Raw genomic sequence first — 20,841 nt, 5'->3', positions numbered from 1 at the left:
ATGATTTTATGATGTATATTAGATAATCAAAACTTAATTGGATTATAATGGCTTTTTAAACAAAGCTAATGTTTTGCTGCTCATGATTATTAAGGTTAATGCATTGTATTAGAGAGAGAGATAGCAGTGTATTATGTAATAATACATTATTTCCATTTTGGGCAGTTATAAGGGATCCTGGACTACCTGATTGCCTTTTGAATTGATGTTGTTTGATGTCATAATATTATGTATAAAAGAATTATGAATTTTTAATTAGCTTTAATGGGTTTACCTTGGCCTGCAAGTCTTGGGGAGCTTATATGATACTATATATCAGATCTGTAGATGACAATTCAACAGTATGTTATATATGTAACAGATCTCTTTGGTGGTTTTCTGCTAAAGTATATTTCTAAAACCTACTGAATTACGAAAAAAAGTGTGGAAAAATTATTCCATATATATACTGATCGACTTTAAAAATGCAACACTTATTTTGTTGATTTTTTTTACCAAATCTTGTTTGATTCTCTTACAACTGCTTTTCATGCTTATCATACTGCTTTCTCTTTACAAAAAATCAAAATCTGACTTACCTGTGGTTACTGAACCTACCGAATTCTTGAAGTCGCACGAATTTCTTAAAGCGAAATTTTGGACCCATGAAAGATTGTTTCAGTTTTTTTTGCCTTGTGAAACAGTTCTTTGCAGTGGTGGATCCAGGGGGGGGGGGTTCCGGGGGTGCGCACCCCCCCTTTATTTTTGCCGATCAATGCATTTGTATCAGGACATATGTTTTGCACCCCCCCCTTTGCCCTGGGTGCCCTGGGTTAGCACCCCCCCTTTCGAAAATTCCTGCATCCGCCACTGCTTTCAATCCTTTGCCTTACTTAAATCAGTTTAAAAATGTTGCATCTCCATATTGCCAAGACTGAGAAATAAAAAACTGAATTAGCCCTTAAGAATACTGCAAACATGAAAACATAAACGTGCTGCAACCATACTGTATAACTTCAGAAACTGGTCCAACTGTCCTTCTGACAACGATACAAGTAGACAAGATTTTTGCTGGCCACCAATGAACAGATCAACGTGTAGTGACAATGAAACGTCAACAGAATTTGATTACGCAACGTCATTTGCCAGACATGTTTACGGCCGCAACGTCAACTGCTAATCAAATTGCTGAGTGCCATTGCGTACATATTCATGCCATAAATGTTTCCCATCAACTGAATTGCCAATGAATCGACTGAAGGAAAACCTTTAAAGCCCTCAAGTTCCAACCGCATAATTACCAAAACCAATTAATAAGTTGAACAAATGCAAAATCAGACGGTGTAAAACAGAACCCAAAACATGTCAGACAGAATTTTTTGACCTTTCTAACAATCATTTTGGCGTTTGTAACAGGCAGTCATTGCTTTTCACGGTGACACATTCATTCAAAAATAACAAAAAAATAATCATGATAATCAAGTGTTGCGTTTTAAAAGTCAGTATATATATATATATACATGTTACTCTGCCCAAAATGCATTTTCTCTGATTGAAGCCTTCATTTCTCTTAGACTTAGATATTTATAACTTGTTTTAAAGAAAAAAACGTTTTACTTAGTTATTGCCCTTGTGTACCTTGGAAAGATCAAACGCTGAAGGTATTGGAACTCTGTTCTCTTGTTATTACATTTACTTCATTTGGGCCCTGTTAGAAAGTTTTCTCAATCATTGTTTCATTAGCAATCATACCATATTTATACCGTGTTTCTCTTTTTGTGACAAGTTTCTGATACAAAAATTCTTTCCAAGTTTTTATACAACTGTAAAAATTCAAAAAAATTGGTCGTATATTGGTATCACATGTATCACATCGATGTCATCAGCGTCATCTGAAGACGGATGGTTTCCGGATAATAACTTAAGTATAAGTAAATAGAAATAAAAAAATTGTAACATATAAGGTTCATAACCACTAAAGGAAGGTTGGGATTGATTTTGTGGTTTTTGGTCCCAACAGTTTAGGAACAAGGGACCCAAAAGGCGTTAAAATAAGTATTTGTCTAGTTTGGAGACAATAACTTGTGTGTAAGTGTATGGATCTTTCTGAAAGTGTACCACAAGGTTCCATTTCAAAAAAGGAAGGCTGGTATTGATTTTTGGGGTTACGGCCCAAACTGTTTAGAAATTAGGGTCCAAAAAGGTCAAAAAAAACAATACTTTTCTAATATTTTGTATAAATTGCTTATTTCTTGACCAATTTCAAATGGGGTTTTATTCTTGAATTCTTGGGGTTCTTTAATATGCTGAATTTAACCATGTATTAACATTTTGGAATTTGGTCCACATGAGGTCCAAAGGGCCCAAAATTAATCTTCGTTTGATTTCATAAAAAATTGTATTATTGAGGTTCTTTGATATGCCCAACTAACTGTGTGTTTAGATTTTTAATTTTGGGTCCTGTTTTCAACTTGGTCTACATTATGGTCCAAAGGGTCCAAAATAAAACTTAGTTTAATTTCAACAAAAATTTTATTCTTGGGGTTCATTGATATTCTGAACCTAAACATGTATTTAGATTTTTGATTATGGCCCAGTTTTCAACTTGGTCCAAATTGGGGTCCAAAATTTAACTTTGTTTAATTTCAACAAAAAATGAATGTACATGGAATTCCAATGGGGACTAACTGTGCACCACTTATTGCGGACCTGTTTTTGTATTGTTATGAGTTACAATTTATGACTAAAATTAGCAAAGACCCATCAAAACAACATTTGATACAAAAATTTAACAATACTTTTAGATATTTGGATGATATATTGGCTCTAAATAATGACGACTTCAGTATGTACATGTATACTAAAGAAATTTATCCTGTAGAACTTACTTTAAATAAAGCTAATGATAACAATGACCACTGCCCTTTCCTCGATCTTGATATCTATATCATTAACGGGAAGCTTAATACAAAAATTTATGATAAAAGAGATGATTTTTCATTTCCTATTGTTAATTATCCATTTTTAGATGGTGACGTTCCCTTGTCACCATCTTATGGTGTTTATATATCTCAACTTGTACGATTCGCTCGTGTATGTAACAATGTATTAGATTTTAGCGAGAGAAATTTATGTATTACTGAAAAATTATTACACCAGGGTTTTCGATATCACAAACTGGTCAAAACATTTACTAAATTTTATCACCGGTATAAGGAAATAATTCGTAAATATAACTCAACATGCAGACATCTTATACGTTCAGGTATTTCACATCCAAAATTTTATGGAAATATTCTTTATAAAGCACAAAAATGTCAGTATTCTCCTCAGAAACTAACAAAACCTTTAAATAGACTTATTAAAAGGGGATATAGTTACGATACTGTTGTCAGGTCATTAAAGATTGCATATTTTGGCTTTAACATTGATTCACTGATAGGGTCTTTGCATCGGAACTAAACACATTTATTTCTAAAAAAACAGTTGTTGGCATGACACGGGTTATGTTCTTCTCATATATTTTATGATAGTATGATACTAAACCCCTAACGGGAGGGATTGTACCTGATATTCATATGATGAAGACATAATCTTTCAATCAGTTTAATTGAGGTCTGGAGCTGGCATGTCAGTTAACTGCTAGTAGTCTGTTGTTATTTATGTATTATTGTCATTTTATTTATTTTCTTTTGTTACATCTTTTGACATCAGACTCGGACTTCTCTTGAACTGAATTTTAATGTGCGTATTGTTATTCTTTTACTTTTCTACATTGGCTAGAGGTATAGGGGGAGGGTTGAGATCTCATAAACATGTTTAACCCCGCCGCAATTTTGCGCCTGTCCCAAGTCAGGAGCCTCTGGCCTTTGTTAGTCTTGTATGATTTTAAACTTTAGTTTCTTGTGTATAATTCGGAGTTTAGTATGACGTCCATTATCACTGTACTATTATGCATATTTTAGGAGCCAGCTGAAGGACACCTACGGGTGCGGGAATTCTTGCTACATTGAAGACCCATTGGTTGCCTTCGGCTGTTGTTTGCTCTATGGTCGGGTGGTTGTCGCTTTGACATATTCACCATTTCCTTTCTCAATTTTATTGCTAAAACTACCCATGTATTTAGATTTTAGATTTTTGGGCCCTGTTATCTAATTAATATTGGTCCACATTGAGGTCAAAAGGATCCAAATTTAAACTTTGTTAGGTTTCATCAAAAATTGAATTCTTGGGATTCTTTGATATATATATGCTGAATCAATCCATGGCCAGGTATTTAGATTTTGGATATTGGACCATAATAGGTAAATTTAATTTTGTTAAGTTTATTAGACCACATTCATTCTGTGGCAGAAATCTATGCTGTGTCAACTATTTAATCACAATCCAAATTCAGAGCTGGATCAAACTTGAATGTTGTGTCAATACTTGCCCCAACCGTTCAGGGTTTGACCTCTGCGGTCATATAAAGCTGCGCCCTGCAGAGTATCTGGTTTGGCCTATTATGGAAGGAGAAATTAAAATCTTCTTTTCATATCTGCACATGTCTATTATTCTGTCTTATTGTGCATACACCTCCCAGGCTGAATCTACAGAACCCTTTTAATTTTGTTCAAGGTAGCTTTACTCATTTCCTAGGGTTACTCTGAGACACGCATTGAAGAGGTTTCAAGTAGGCATTATTCTCCAGGCAAAGCACTGGGGTACCATGGTGCTATATTTTCTACCACAGAGCTATCTTGGATAAATTTTATAATAGAATGTACATGTATAAGGGTCATTAGGTGCTATAATTTCTGGAAAACCAGTGCTATGTTAATAATTTCCATCGTGCTATTTCGATGTTCTAGGGAGAACACTTAGTTATCTATTCTTCTATTTCCTGACATAAGAAGATAAGGTACGTACACACATACATTTCCTTAAAGTATGATGAGAAAATCCTCCCACAACTTTTGAGTATATTTCTAAAAGTACATGTCGACAGATACATGTCCTCTAAATCACTATCAAGTCATAAAAATCAATTTAATCCGGATTTCCAATTTCCTGTAAAAGTTATTACATCACTGCTTGGGTAAATAAATATAGTGATAAACTAGACTGTCTATGCAGGATTGATAAAGATGAGCATGTTAGAAATATTTGTAATTTGTGATAGATAGAAAGTACAAATTCTTATATGAGCATCACTCATATTTTTTTTTTAAAGGTATCGAAATAAAAATGCCATTATTCTAAAATTCAGTGAATTTAAACTGGTTCCGACCATTTAGATATATTTTTTTATGATCCACACATTAATTAAAGTGTCATTTTTTGTAATTTCCTGCCAGATTTACTGATACAATGTAATAACAAAGTTTTTCATTATTGGTCATGTTGGTTAAGAGAAATAGATCCATTGATTATGATATTTTTCCGCCTGAAATAGTTCAATTGTAAAATGTAATAATTGTGTAAATTCATGAAATTACAAAACGTTTGGCCTCATTGTTACCTTGATGATTATCCATAACAAAGATTAAATTGGTAAAATATGGAATTTCATGTATTTTATGCACAGATCTAAGTGTTTCTTTTACTTTCATCATATGTCGAAAGTCAAAAAGTAAATTTTAATGATGTATTTATTTCTTTAAATAGTCTGTGCTGGCTATAATCTTATTCCTTGAAATTATTCTTTTCCAGTTAGGGTCTAATTGTATGCTAGAAAATCATAAATATGATGGGTTCATTGCAAATAAAAATGGTTGCCATTGTAGATTTTTCACCAACAATACACAATTAACTTTGCTAGTCAAGATGTTTATCCTGACTGCCACTCATGCTTTGTTAACAATTGCAAAAAGCTGGTATACATCTATATATATATATTAATTAACACTTTTATGTCAGTTAACCAAAAGACAACTTCAAACATTCATCAAGCTAATTGTTACCTAACCTTGACCTCATTTTCATTAGCCAGTATTCCAGTTACATTTAGGACATTTTTTTGTGTAATTGGTCTGTATATAACAATAATGTATGTCAGGAAAGCTTGAATTAGATTGTTATCAATATAGAATATATGTCCTTCTGATAGATATGTCATATATATGTCATTGACTTATTTCCATGCTCTGTTGATCAGGTTTATAGCTAAAACAGAATATAGAATGGAAACAGGGAATGTGTCATATAGACAACAACTGGACTTTAAGAGCAGAAAACAGCCCACCAATGGGTCTTCAACAAAGAGAGAAATCCTTTTGTAGCACATCCTTACATTTGACAATAGACATGATTGTCCAGCAGTATTTGGAAGCCTTTCCATCTAACATATATATATAATATGTTCAGGGGCGGATCATGCCATTTAAAAAAAGGGGGGGTCCCAACCCAGGAAAAGTGCCCCCGGTTCTAGCTATATGTTCTATTCAAACGCATTGATCGTCCAAAAAAAAGGGGGGTTCTAACCCCCAGAACCCTCCCCCTTGTTCCGCCACTGATGTTATGTAAACTTGTCAATCATTTTTACACTCTTTTACATGTAGTAGGTTATGTCAGTACCTTTTATAGCCAGTTATAGAGTAATATGATGGTTTTGCTCATTGTTGAAAACTCTATGATGACAATTATTTTTCTTAAGTTCTCACCGTTTGGACTCGAGCAATTTCAAGTGAATAGTTATCTCATTGGCAATCATACACCATCTCCTTATTGTTCTTAGTTAAACTCAGTTGTTACTAAGACTTTAACTCAAACTGGTAACAGTGTATAACAAACTACTATTGTCTTTAGTTAAATACGTATTTCCTAAATGATGTATGATTAGTTCTTCCTGTTTAGATCACCCATGATTAAAATATTTTGTAAACAATTTAATCTTTATAAAACATGCACAAGTTGCACTTGTTATCATAGTACATGTAGTATATAAATACTAAAGGATCACTAGAAAATTAGAATTTGTGTTATGGAAAATGTAGAATATTACACAAACAAAAAGTTATTCAATGTGTAAATGGATGGCTCAGGAACTAAATTGTGATAAAGTTTATTTTTAATTTCCTTTTATTAATCGTTAATGGGAATAGGAACAACTTATTAAATTGGATTGTTCACTTATTCTGAATGATTTTTGAACAAGAACACAATGGTGTTAAATATGAATGATGATCCACTATCACCAGTGAAATATGGTTGTGAAGTGACTGTAGATATTATAACAAATAATGTTAAGGATTCTGTACAAAGTCAGACGACTGAGGATAAAGTTGAATTCTGTGAACTCAGTACAGGGGTATGTTTAAACAAATATGAACCAGAAAGATTTAGGGAAATGGAGGTTCAAGTACTCCTGTTAATTCAACCATGTCACATGGTGATTTGCCTTTTCCAAACAAAATTTTGTAAGAGAAATTGAAACATAAGACACTTGCGTAAAAATATGGAACGAATAATATGCCTGTAAAATAAGACAAAATTAGCATGGAACATTTAAAGATGAAATCATTTATGTGAAAGTAAAGGATATCTTACATGAATAATTTCAAAACCAAGATAAAGTTTTCATCATTTTTGTCTTGTCTGGAAGGAGACAAAAACCAATAGAACACTTTTGTCCTTCACCTGAAAAAAAAACACCTTTATGACGTTATTTACCAGATAGAGGGGATTGCCTGTATATGAATGATGTTCACTTAAACCAAAGTTTTTAACGGAAATGCATCGAACTGTAAAGTTGTCTATTCTTTGGTATATATGCTTTATAATTGTCTGAGGGCAACAGCAACAATTTATTAGTTGTGAATAGGTCATTTTATTGAGAACCCCTAGTGGTAGGTCAATGATATTGAATATGCAGTTGTATTAGCATTGGCAAATATCATTTTATGGAGATTTGTGGACAAGCCCCTCAATCATGATCTATTGACTGAATTGTTTTTATGCCCCACCTACGATAGTAGAGGGGCATTATGTTTTCTGGTCTGTGCGTCCTTCCCTTCGCCCGTCCGTGTGTACGTCCCACTTCAGGTTAAAGTTTTTGGTCAAGGTAGTTTTTGATGAAACTGAAGTCCAATCAACTTGAAACTTTGTACACATGTTCCTTATGATATGATATTTCTTATTTTAAAACAAAATTAAACTTTTGACCCCATTTTCACGGTCCACTGAACATAGAAATTAAAAGTGCGAGTTTTCAGGTTAAAGTTTTTGGTCAAGGTAGTTTTTGATGAAGCTGAAGTCCAATCAACTTGAAACTTAGTACACATGTTCCTTATGATATGATCTTTCTTATTTTAAAACCAAATTAGACTTTTGACCCCATTTTCATGGTCCACTGAACATAGAAATTAAAAGTGTGAGTTTCAGGTTCAAGTTTTTGGTCAAGGTAGTTTTTGATGAAGTTAAAGTCCAATCAACTTGAAACTTAGTACACATGTTCCCTTTTGGTTGATCTTTTTACTTTTAAGGCCAAATTAGATTTTTTACCCAATTTCAGGGTCCATTGAACATGGAAAATGATTACAGAAGTGGGGCATCCGTGTACTTTGGACACATTCTTGTTCTTAGAGTAATAAGTTTGTGATTATATATTTGCATTAGAGGTGCTAGAGTTTCCCGATTACTCCTCTAACAGTGTACCATAGACCTACGTCCTCCCATGCTCAACTTTGTGTATTTTGATATAGCAGATTGCATATATGTGGGGGCATCATTTGTTTCTCCCAGACACAATACTATCTAAAAGAAAGCCATACATTGACTTTGTTATGATACAGCTACTTCAGAATGAAGTGGGGACATCACTTTGTCTAGTTTAAGTTTGTTATCCAGTATTCTTCATTTTCTCTTCTGTCCACAATGCTTAAATCCATTTAATTCAGTTTAAGTTCATTCCCCTCCCCCTTTTTCAGTTTCCCCTCTTCTGACATTTTATTGACTTAGCATAAACTTTTCATTCCCTATTGCAGTTTAAGAAAGGAAACAGATTAGAAATTTGCATGTGAACTGGCTGAAGTAGCTTCAAAAGTTGTAAGGTCTTTAATAAAGATTTTTAGAGTAGTTAACACAGTTTTCTGGTTGATATCTGTACATATAATATTATAATCATAATCTAGAAGCAGGTTTTCCTGAAATTGAAATAATTGCATGATTTCAAACTTTTTCTATATATAAGAAAATGCCTGTACTAAGTCAGGAATAGAACAGTAGTTATCCATTTACTTGATGTGTTTCGTTTTCCATTTGTTTAATGTGTTTGAGCTTTTGATTTTGCCATATATTTGCTTAGGGATTTTTGTTTAGAATTTTCCTCTGCTTTCAGATTTTTTGTTATTTTCATTTTTGCGCTGTCCACTCTTTAAAAATCCCAATTATGTAAATGAAGGCAATAATTTCTGAATAAACAACATTTATTTGTCAGAAACTTGGCATATTAGTTTTAATTAAACTTGTCAATCAATTAACTCATTATTTTTAGAAATCACTTGTCATTTACATACAAGGTAAATGATTATAAATTAATAATAATTAAATAATATAAACAACAACAAATATATCTAACAAGTTCAAGGTATTTCTATCTATATTATATTGTGCATAATTGTTATGCATAAATATGAAATTTCATTCCTAGTTTTCCCGAAGTTTTTATGGAAGGATTTAATCTGGGAGCATAATTACAGTATAGCGTACATGGAAAATTCATTATCATGGTTTTGAATGAAAAATATCACCAAATTTCTTTAGTGAAAAATGATTCAAAGGAGGGGGCACCTGTTGAAGAAAAACTTAATTGTTTAGAGGATACTGATGTGTATACAGAGGTAAAAATTATGTCTGGTTCTAATCATATTTATATGAAGAATTTTTCATTTAGAAACTTAGAAACAACCAAAAAAAAACAGAGATCTTTTAAGTAAATCTTAAAAAAATCAGGGATTCAGAAAAATTCAACAATCACTGAATGAAATATTTTTTCTAAATTATACTTTATGGATTGGTAATAAATGTTAAATAACTTGTACAGAGGATTTAGTTACATGTAGGACTTTATATGGATGTTTTGGTTCAGTAATTACCTCCACATTATGATTACAAGAAACTTCAAATACATTGTCTGTAGTTACAAGTACCATGAAGATTTCTTTGAATCTTTGGTCAGATCTATTACTGTTGAAGCTCTTTTTATGTGGAAAAGCTAAAACTAGTTCTTGCAATCAGAAAGCTCAAATGAAAATTCTTATTAAATCAATAATTAAGTTTGAATATCTAGAGTAAGCTTGTTTTAAATGGACAGTCATCTTTTATGACAAACCACACCATTATAACACTAAATAAGAATTACGCATTAAAGCACCAAATCAGAATGGAACATTTGCATTAAAACACCAAATCAAAATTGAGCATTCAAACAATATAAACCAGAATGGGGTATTAAAACACCAATAATCCATCCATGGCTCGTTTAACTTTATTAAAATTTTGACAAAGTATTTACTTAGACCCTTTTACAAAAATATAAAAATTTTAAAAAATCTGAACCAACCGTTTTATCAGAAAAATTACACTGGTTATATAGCAGTTTGACAAACACTTATTTTGATCATTGAGAAGCTTAATATTCCCTTAACAACACAACGTAATTAAAACGTTTATCTGATTTTACAGAGTTATCTCCCTGTAGTGTTAGGTACCACCTTAATTAAACATGTAAAACTAGCATCATTAGAGCTTTAAACATGCATTTTCTTGTTTATTTGCAGGTTCCAGAATTATTCAGTTGTATTCAGGAAGAAACCAGAAGAGATTTGTTTGAAGATCTGGGAGAACAGAAAGTATCAGAACCTGCTAAAGCTTTCTATGAAATTATGTACATTGGTCGAGCTAAACTTAAGTGCAAAAAGATAACTTGTGCTCACATTGATGATCTTTATGGTAAGCTGTTAAAGAAGGAAATAGATCGGAAAAAGATGCTTGAAGATAAGTTTGAACAACGAAAAAGGCACGGAAGTGGAATGAGTACAAAAAGTTTACCAGCGACATTGGAAGAAAATGTTTCCGTTACAGAAAATGAGCTGCAGAAACAATGCGAGACAATGAAACCTCATAACATTTTCTCTGAGAGCCCTGCGAGTAGTGCTGATGAACTGTCTAGTCTGAGTGATCAGCAGAGTTCTACAGAGAATGTCCTGGACAATTCTGGTCACTTCTCACTTGGACTTCCATCTAGCATTAGTGAATTGTCTGATTCAGGGGAGTTAATGAAGGAGGATCCAATCTTCAATAAAACTCTGACAAAGACAGACAATGAAAATTCCTCTAAAGATCTTCATGTACATTTCAATGAGAACTGTGTCACTACAGAGCAGGAAAACCCAAACCGAACAATGCTGTTCAGATTAGGTGCAAACGAGGTGTCCTTAATCAGCTTGGACAAAAGGTCCATCATTTTGGACAAGAGGTTCAAAGATATATCTTCTGTTTCACAGGTAATTACTATATGTTAATAATAAATGATATGTCTGACTTTTACCTTCCAGGATTTACAATCTTATTAAAATACAAATTCAGCTTTGTATATGCTTCGCTTACAAGGATCTGACAACGCTCTGTTCTTAATTTCTGTTTTACAGAACTTTTGGGATCATGGGGTTTTGTCGTGGAATGAAAAATTTTGAAAATTGTAATTCACGATCAATTTCAATCACAAGGTTTTTTTTGTGAAAAGAGCACCAGAACAGAATGTAGAACGGACTGTTGTCATACACAAAATTGTGAGCAAAGTTTGCTCACAAAATATATGGATTACTCTTTTCTTGGTAATGAGGGTAAATCGTCCAGCTTTTGCACAACTAGATAACCACTAAACACTTTTCTAGTTATTTGAATATATATATATATAGGCCTCTAAAGTGCGATGGGGACGCTAAAGTGCGTTGGTCACTCTAAAGTGCGATGGTATACGCTAAAGTGCAATGCCGCGGCATGCTAAAGTGCGTTTTTTCGCGAATGCATGTTTGTTTGCGAAAGTGTGGACGTTTGCATTATGACGCTTCAAGCCGTTTGAACATACAAAAATTGACATGCCGGTAAACGAGAAAATTTGTGGCTCCCGATGAAGGTTTTGTACAAGACAAAAAAAGAGATACAAATGAAACAAAACATTTTAGTAGGTGATATAGAAGACTATATGCGGAGGATTTTTTTTCCAACAAAATCACCCACAGTACAAAACCTTTAAACTCGCTGTGTTGGCGCGGACAAACGTTTTTCTGTCAGGATAGTGGATAAAAGGTTTTCTCATCTATTGATGAACATAGAAAACTGACGACAGTAAGGGGAAGGTGCAAACCGTAAAAGAGAGAGAAAAAGTCAAAATACACCAGGTGTCAAAGTATTTCAATTCGTCCAAATTTAATTTAGAAACTCCTTTTATGTTTTTAATCGAACTTGCTTGAAATAAAAGCTACTTTTTAACTTTTTAATTGAGTTATTTTATAACCTGAATATTTTTGTACAATATGTATTGTTATGTCTGTGAAAGATATTCGTCAACAAGTTAGTGACATACCAAGCAGTTGTGTAGTATCATCATATGATTGCCGATTAGACAAGTCTCAATCTAAGAATGGAAGCTATAGTTTATCGTCGCCAGTTTATCGTATGGCTAACCCAGCAGATAAATAGTAGTTTTATGACTAAAGGTTATGAGAACGACCATTGCAAAACAATTGATAAGAGAAAAATAACAGACTGATTTATACAGAAAAAAAATCATTAAACAAACAAAAAAACAAATAAGAAGATGTGAATGAAGCAATTATTCACCAAACACAAAATGTTGCTGATGTGCGCACATAATAACTTATGACCCAAGGCATGGAGTATCGGCTCTACTGTCTAGTCGAATAGCTAGTTATATAAACCACACAATAACTTGTGTACAACAATTTAAAAGAGAAAAACAACGGCATAATTTATAAACAATATACAAAAACTAATATTAACACAGCAAAAAACAAAAGACATTGCCTGAACACCATTCCCGTTACACCATCGCACTTTGGCGTGTAATCCAACGTCCTTTAACGTGTCATATCCCATCGCACTTTAGCGTGGCATACCATCGCACTTTAGCGTGTCATCTGATCGCATTTAAAAAACAAACAACCATCGCGCTTTACCGTCTGCCACCATCGCACTTTAGCGTAGACCATCGCACTTTAGCTTGACCATCGTACTTTAGAGTACCATCGCACTTTAGAGTCCTACATATATATATATATATGCCAAGTGAATACTAACAATATTGTCAAATTCAAAATTGAATCATAAAATTTGATAAAGCAGGAATAATTGGACAAAAAAATCTTAATAATAATATAGTCATGTCAAAGAACCAGTGCTTGTTTTGTGTTAATCTATTTTAAAACATTTGCTTACTTTCTTGTCATAAAACTATTTAGTTTAAAATAATGTTAATTTAAGCATAGTTTAAAATGATGTTAAGCATACATAATGGAATTATTTTTGTAAGTATTTAATGGCTTTTCAAACTGCTCTCAATCTATATGATCTAGGTTAAAAAAAAAATGTTTTCCTGAATTTGTGTTAAAACATTTAATAGAGTACAGCTGTTCACTATTTGTTCATATATAAGTAAAAGTCCTTGGTCTGCTTCATTGATTATTACAAAATATTTATTCATATCTATGTAAAAGTGTGAATACATGTGTTTTATTATGGCTCATCAATTACGCTACATGTATTTTCTCTTTAGAAAACAGATTTTTATGTACAAGATTAAATCCAATTTATATAAATATATACTTTAAGGATTTTAGTTCAGAAAAATATATTTTTGACTATATTAAAAGACCACATTTATTGACTGATTGTTGTTTTATACATACATTGTTGTACATACATGTACAACCTATACTTTTTGTATGTGTATAAATTAATAAGAGTTATAATATAAATATAATTAAGGAAATTGATACAGGATTTAAAATATCAACAGTTACATGTTATTGATACTGTCATTATACTGGACATTCACTAATAAATCAATACTTTCTTAAATTCTTAAATTATCAAACACTAACCAGCAGATTATTAAAATGTTGTAATATAGGGAAAAGTTTGGTGTCTGTATTTAGCAATGCACTTTAGGATTTATTTGATAAATAATTACTTGTCTTTAAGATTTTGTCTGGGGTAGTCTTGGCTTTCTATTTGTTTATAAGGCAAAATAAGATAAAGTCATGTTTCCAACCTCCATACATTTTTGTTTAAACTACTTTTAACTCACATGTCAACCTTATCACATTTTATGGACAATTGAATAGTAATTATTATTGTTTAAGTTCAGATCTTTTAAATTAAGCACAGTTAAACTTTAAACTCCTGCTTAAGCTGATGAAAAATGATTTGCAAAACTAAAATCATTCCACATATATCTTATAAAATTGAGAATAGAAATGGGGAATATGTCAAAGAGACAACAACCTAACCAAAAAGCAGATACAGACGAAGACCAACAATGGGTCTTCAACCCAGCAAGAAAGTCCTGCATCCGGAGGTTGGCATCAGCTGGCCCCTAAATAAAATTTTGTACAAGTTCTGTGAAAATGGAAGCCATATTAAACTTCAAAACTATTTTTTTGTCAGGAGGCATCACAATCTAGGAAACAGGCATATGTTTTTAAGGTCGTAGACAGTATATATATATGATATTAAATGTACAATATGTTGTAAACCAAAAAATTATGTTACATATTATTTTATTCATTTGTTAAAAGTAATATTTCACTCTTAATTTCCCTGAAAAGTTACATTCAATGGATTTGACAAAGGTTGAAAATCATTATTTTGTGGAGGTGGCTGTGAAGAGACTGTATTTGCATGTTTTTATAAACCCAATGAGATTTGTGTTGAGGAATACAAAAAATAAATCAATCCTAAAAACTATAAATCAGTGAATAGTTATTTATAAAGATTGAGTGGGAAATGGTCAGTTAATTACAGCTTATTGTCTTATTATGTGTATTGAATTATAGGATGGAAACCAAGGACTTACTTTAATGGTTAATCAAGGTTGTCAAACAAAAGTTGTCTTGATTTTGTACTTTCATTTTTCTAAAAGAAAATTGGGGTATAAGTTGAAAAATATTTTATTTTCTAAAATTTCAAAATTGAAAGATCTTAATTTTCTAACATTTTATAATTCTTGAATGTTTAACCTTTTGAACATTGTTAGTAATTTTGATTTTGATATCAGTTTCATTGGCCAAGAGTTTTAATTCAGGTTACAGAACATGAATGAAATCTGATGCACGGTCAGTGAAACAATGAGTCGTCAACACAATAATCACTGATAATACCCCACAGTTAACTAAAGGACAAACTTAAAAATGAATGCAATTTCATGTAAAGAGGAGGTTATCCATTAGAAAAAGAAATGCATATAAATTGTGTACCATTTTGATAAGGACACAAAAATAAAACATCACAAAGTCAATGGATGTATTTTGCAAAAATAGTTTAACATTTTGTCAAATATTAAATAGAATATTTTTTTTTATCATTTTGTAGGGAAAAGACAATGCAGAGGTGTTTGGTTTTATTGCTAGAGAAAATGGAAATGTTTTTGTGTGCCATGTGATGAAATGTCATTCCTTCTCTGTAGTAAGTAAACACACAACCTCTCATTACACTCACACTCACACAGGCTTAGAAAAGGGAAAATGTTTCTATTATGAAAAAAATTTAACTTCTTTTCTTTTGAGATAATAAGACAGATTTTTATGACAGCCATTTTGATTTTACATTGCAAAAGAATTTTAGAAAATCAATGGTGTGCAAGTAATGTACCTAAAGACTTACTTAAAAACAAATATTGTTGAAAATCCTTTTAAGCAACACCCACAAAAATATCAATTTTTATGGACACTTGTCACACATGTTGACCCTAAGTTTTGTTGGAACCAGAATATGATGATCTTTGTTTACAAAGAGGATGATCTTTGTTTACAAAGAGAAAGAAGAGCGTCATTTTAGAATTGCATATAAAGCCATAAGGAATTTACATTTGCATCAGACTATCAAGAATGCATCACATGAACATTTTAGTTCCTGGTTAATATTTTTGATTTCATGTCAGTATAAAATAATGTAGTAAGGATGGTAAAGATATATTGTTTTATATATTTGTATATAGCTGAGAGAATGGCATTTCACACAGATTTCATCCGTTGATTTCCTTATTGTGCTAAAATAACAGGAAGTCATAAGACATATTCCTCAATATATCGGAAAACATATCAGACTTAATACGTTTGTACACAATGTAGATCAATGAATGAATTATTTATGTCACTGTTTAACGAACCCCCTTTATGATGTTGCTGTATACAGGCTACATTTTAGATATTTATTTGATTTTCTATACATATTGGTAATTGTAAGGCATTAAAATATTGCTCATGGTTTTACATGTACGTTTCAAGGTTAGTATCACTTTCCAGGACAAAAAGGGGAAGGTTATGGGGGTATTTTTTGTGTTCTGTGATATTTAAAAGGAATTGATCAGGATTTTGATACTTTGTAATGTATGGTTAGGGTAAATTTATAATCATCAGATGTTCATTTTGTCAGTTTAAACTAAATAAGTTATTTGTTGACATGGAGACAGCAAACCAACAGCTCTATCACCTGCTCTATCACCCTCTCAGCAATGTATTATTTGTACATTATTATATAGCCTTAGTTGAACATAAATCTTCATGACTTTATTTTGATTGTTTTTTTCTGCCTCTAACTTACACAGTATCTCCATATTTGAGTGTTGTAACAAATTGTTCATGTATCTTAATGTAAGGTCTTCTGAACTTTTCTGTTACAAAAGAAATTAAGACAAAAAGTACTGTCTGGTATTGAGTTATTTTGTCAAAAATATTTTTGGGGAGATGGTCATTTTGTTTTCTTCCAAATTAAAGAAGAAATCATTATATGTTCATTTGGTATTAAATAGGTGATCAGTGGTCTATCCAGGATACAAGGCTGATAATATCCTACTTTTTATACTGATTTTAGTCATCAGTGATCTATCCAGGATACATGGCTGATAATATCCTACTTTTTATACTGATTTTAGTCATCAGTGATCTATCCAGGATACAAGGCTGATAATATCCTACTTTTTATACTGATTTTAGTCATCAGTGATCTATCCAGGATACATGGCTGATAATATCCTACTTTTTATACTGATTTTAGTCATCAGTGATCTATCCAGGATACAAGGCTGATAATATCCTACTTTTTATACTGATTTTAGTCATCAGTGATCTATCCAGGATACAAGGCTGATAATATCCTACTTTTTATACTGATTTTAGTCATCAGTGATCTATCCAGGATACAAGGCTGATAATATCCTACTTTTTATACTGATTTTAGTCATCAGTGATCTATCCAGGATACAAGGCTGATAATATCCTACTTTTTATACTGATTTTAGTCATCAGTGATCTATCCAGGATACAAGGCTGATAATATCCTACTTTTTATACTGATTTTAGTCATCAGTGATCTATCCAGGATACAAGGCTGATAATATCCTACTTTTTATACTGATTTTAGTCATCAGTGATCTATCCAGGATACATGGCTGATAATATCCTACTTTTTATACTGATTTTAGTCATCAGTGATCTATCCAGGATACAAGGCTGATAATATCCTACTTTTTATACTGATTTTAGTCATCAGTGGTCTATCCAGGATACAAGGCTGATAATATCCTACTTTTTATACTGATTTTAAAGCCTAAGTTACATCAGTGGTCTATCCAGGATACAAGGCTGATAATATCCTACTTTTTATACTGATTTTAAAGCCTAAGTTACATCAGTGGTCTATCCAGGATACAAGGCTGATAATATCCTACTTTTTATACTGATTTTAAAGCCTAAGTTACATCAGTGGTCTATCCAGGATACAAGGCTGATAATATCCTACTTTTTATACTGATTTTAAAGCCTAAGTTACATCAGTGGTCTATCCAGGATACAAGGCTGATAATATCCTACTTTTTATACTGATTTTAAAGCCTAAGTTACATCAGTGGTCTATCCAGGATACAAGGCTGATAATATCCTACTTTTTATACTGATTTTAAAGCCTAAGTTACATCAGTGGTCTATCCAGGATACAAGGCTGATAATATCCTACTTTTTATACTGATTTTAAAGCCTAAGTTACATCAGTGGTCTATCCAGGATACAAGGCTGATAATATCCTACTTTTTATACTGATTTTAAAGCCTAAGTTACATCAGTGGTCTATCCAGGATACAAGGCTGATAATATCCTACTTTTTATACTGATTTTAAAGCCTAAGTTACATCAGTGGTCTATCCAGGATACAAGGCTGATAATATCCTACTTTTTATACTGATTTTAAAGCCTAAGTTACATCAGTGGTCTATCCAGGATACATGGCTGATAATATCCTACTTTTTATACTGAGTTTAAAGCCTAAGTTACATCAGTGGTCTATCCAGGATACATGGCTGATAATATCCTACTTTTTATACTGAGTTTAAAGCCTAAGTTACATGTTCTGTTAGTTTGTAATTAAATTTAAAATACATGAAGAAAATGTTTTACATGATTTTATATCTCCTGCTTATATATACATGGCAGATTTTTGGGAATGTAGGTTCTTTGTCAACAAACTTTCATATTGAAAAAATAAAAGACGCCTTTATAAACTACAAGTATATTGTGCTTATTCAGTTACTGTTATCATTTTATAATGTTAAATTTTGATAAATTTACTCTGTGACTAATGATTTGTTTACTTTTAGACAGACGAGATTATGTCTGTTCTGAGATCAGCATTCCAGTGTGCGTATGAACAAACTCATAAACAGATCTGTATAATGTGTCCATTACACCAGCTTCACAAGTTGTGTCAGGAACTTAATGGTAAGTTAAAATACAAAGCAAATGATTAGACTCGCAGTCTGTGTTTGGATCTTAATGGTTAGTGCGAATACAAATCTAGCAGCTAACTTCAGTCTGTGTCCAGGCAACTCAAAACATAGGCAATGTCAAAATTTCAAGCAGGCAACACAAGACATAGACTATGTCAAAACTCTAATTAGGCAACACAAGACATAGACTATGTCAAAACTCTAAGTAGGCAACACAAGACATAGACTATGTCAAAACTCTAAGTAGGCAACACAAGACATAGACTATGTCAAAACTCTAAGTAGGCATCACAAGACATAAACTATATCAAAACTGTAAGTAGGCAACACAAGACATAGACTATGTCAAAACTCTAATTAGGCAACACAAGACATAGACTATGTCAAAACTCTAAGTAGGCATCACAAGACATAGACTATGTCAAAACTCTTAGTAGGCAACACAAGACATAGACTATGTCAAAACTGTAAGTAGGCAACACAAGACATAGACTATGTCAAAACTCTAAGTAGGCAACACAAGACATAGACTATGTCAAAACTCTAAGTAGGCATCACAAGACATAGACTATGTCAAAACTCTTAGTAGGCAACACAAGACATAGACTATGTCAAAACTGTAAGTAGGCAACACAAGACATAGACTATATCAAAACTCTAATTAGGCAACACAAGACATAGACTATGTCAAAACTGTAAGTAGGCAACACAAGACATAGACTATATCAAAACTCTAATTAGGCAACACAAGACATAGACTATGTCAAAACTCTAAGTAGGCAACACAAGACATAGACTATGTCAAAACTCTAAGTAGGCAACACAAGACATAGACTATGTCAAAACTGTAAGAAGGCATCACAAGACATAGACTATGTCAAAACTCTTAGTAGGCATCACAAGACATAAACTATATCAAAACTGTAAGTAGGCATCACAAGACATAAACTATATCAAAACTGTAAGTAGGCAACACAAGACATAGACTATGTCAAAACTCTTAGTAGGCAACACAAGACATAGACTATGTCAAAACTCTTAGTAGGCAACACAAGACATAGACTATGTCAAAACTCTAAGTAGGCAACACAAGACATAGACTATGTCAAAACTCTAAGTAGGCAACACAAGACATAGACTATGTCAAAACTCTTAGTAGGCAACACAAGACATAGACTATGTCAAAACTCTAAGTAGACAACACAAGACATAGACTATGTCAAAACTCTAAGTAGGCAACACAAGACATAGACTATGTCAAAACTCTTAGTAGGCAACACAAGACATAGACTATGTCAAAACTCTAATTAGGCAACACAAGACATAGACTATGTCAAAACTCTAATTAGGCAACACAAGACATAGACTATGTCAAAACTCTAATTAGGCAACACAAGACATAGACTATGTCAAAACTCTAAGTAGACAACACAAGACATAGACTATGTGAAAACTCTAAGTAGGCAACACAAGACATAGACTATGTCAAAACTCTAAGTAGACAACACAAGACATAGACTATGTCAAAACTGTAAGAAGGCATCACAAGACATAGACTATGTCAAAACTCTAAGTAGGCAACACAAGACATAGACTATGTCAAAACTCTAAGTAGGCATCACAAGACATAGACTATGTCAAAACTCTTAGTAGGCAACACAAGACATAGACTATGTGAAAACTCTAAGTAGGCAACACAAGACATAGACTATGTGAAAACTCTAAGTAGGCAACACAAGACATAGACTATGTCAAAACTGTAAGAAGGCATCACAAGACATAGACTATGTCAAAACTTTTAGTAGGCAACACAAGACATAGACTATGTCAAAACTCTAAGCAGGAAACACACAAATCATAGGCTA

The 20,841-nt window shown here is 32.4% G+C and overlaps 1 protein-coding gene across 4 annotated transcripts in view; it reads left to right on the top strand.

The window, feature by feature from the left end:
• The window catches only part of LOC139486723 (TBC1 domain family member 1-like), a 50,820-nt gene that overhangs the window by 4,903 nt on the left and 25,076 nt on the right, over nucleotides 1-20,841 (top strand). For 3 of the 4 annotated variants that reach the window (XM_071271649.1, XM_071271648.1, XM_071271651.1), the window contains exons 2-4: nucleotides 10,737-11,462; nucleotides 15,571-15,663; nucleotides 18,848-18,968. In XM_071271649.1, coding sequence (XP_071127750.1) covers nucleotides 10,737-11,462; nucleotides 15,571-15,663; nucleotides 18,848-18,968 — 940 coding nt within the window. Of the gene's footprint in view, nucleotides 1-6,791; nucleotides 7,268-10,736; nucleotides 11,463-15,570; nucleotides 15,664-18,847; nucleotides 18,969-20,841 lie in introns of those variants that run through there. The other variant, XM_071271650.1, reaches the window with a different exon arrangement.

Source organism: Mytilus edulis, chromosome 8 (assembly GCF_963676685.1).
Source record: "Mytilus edulis chromosome 8, xbMytEdul2.2, whole genome shotgun sequence".
Lineage (NCBI taxonomy): Eukaryota > Metazoa > Mollusca > Bivalvia > Mytilida > Mytilidae > Mytilus > Mytilus edulis.
The sequence above is the reverse complement of the archived record's forward strand: the minus strand, read 5'-3'. Positions and strand labels throughout refer to the sequence as shown.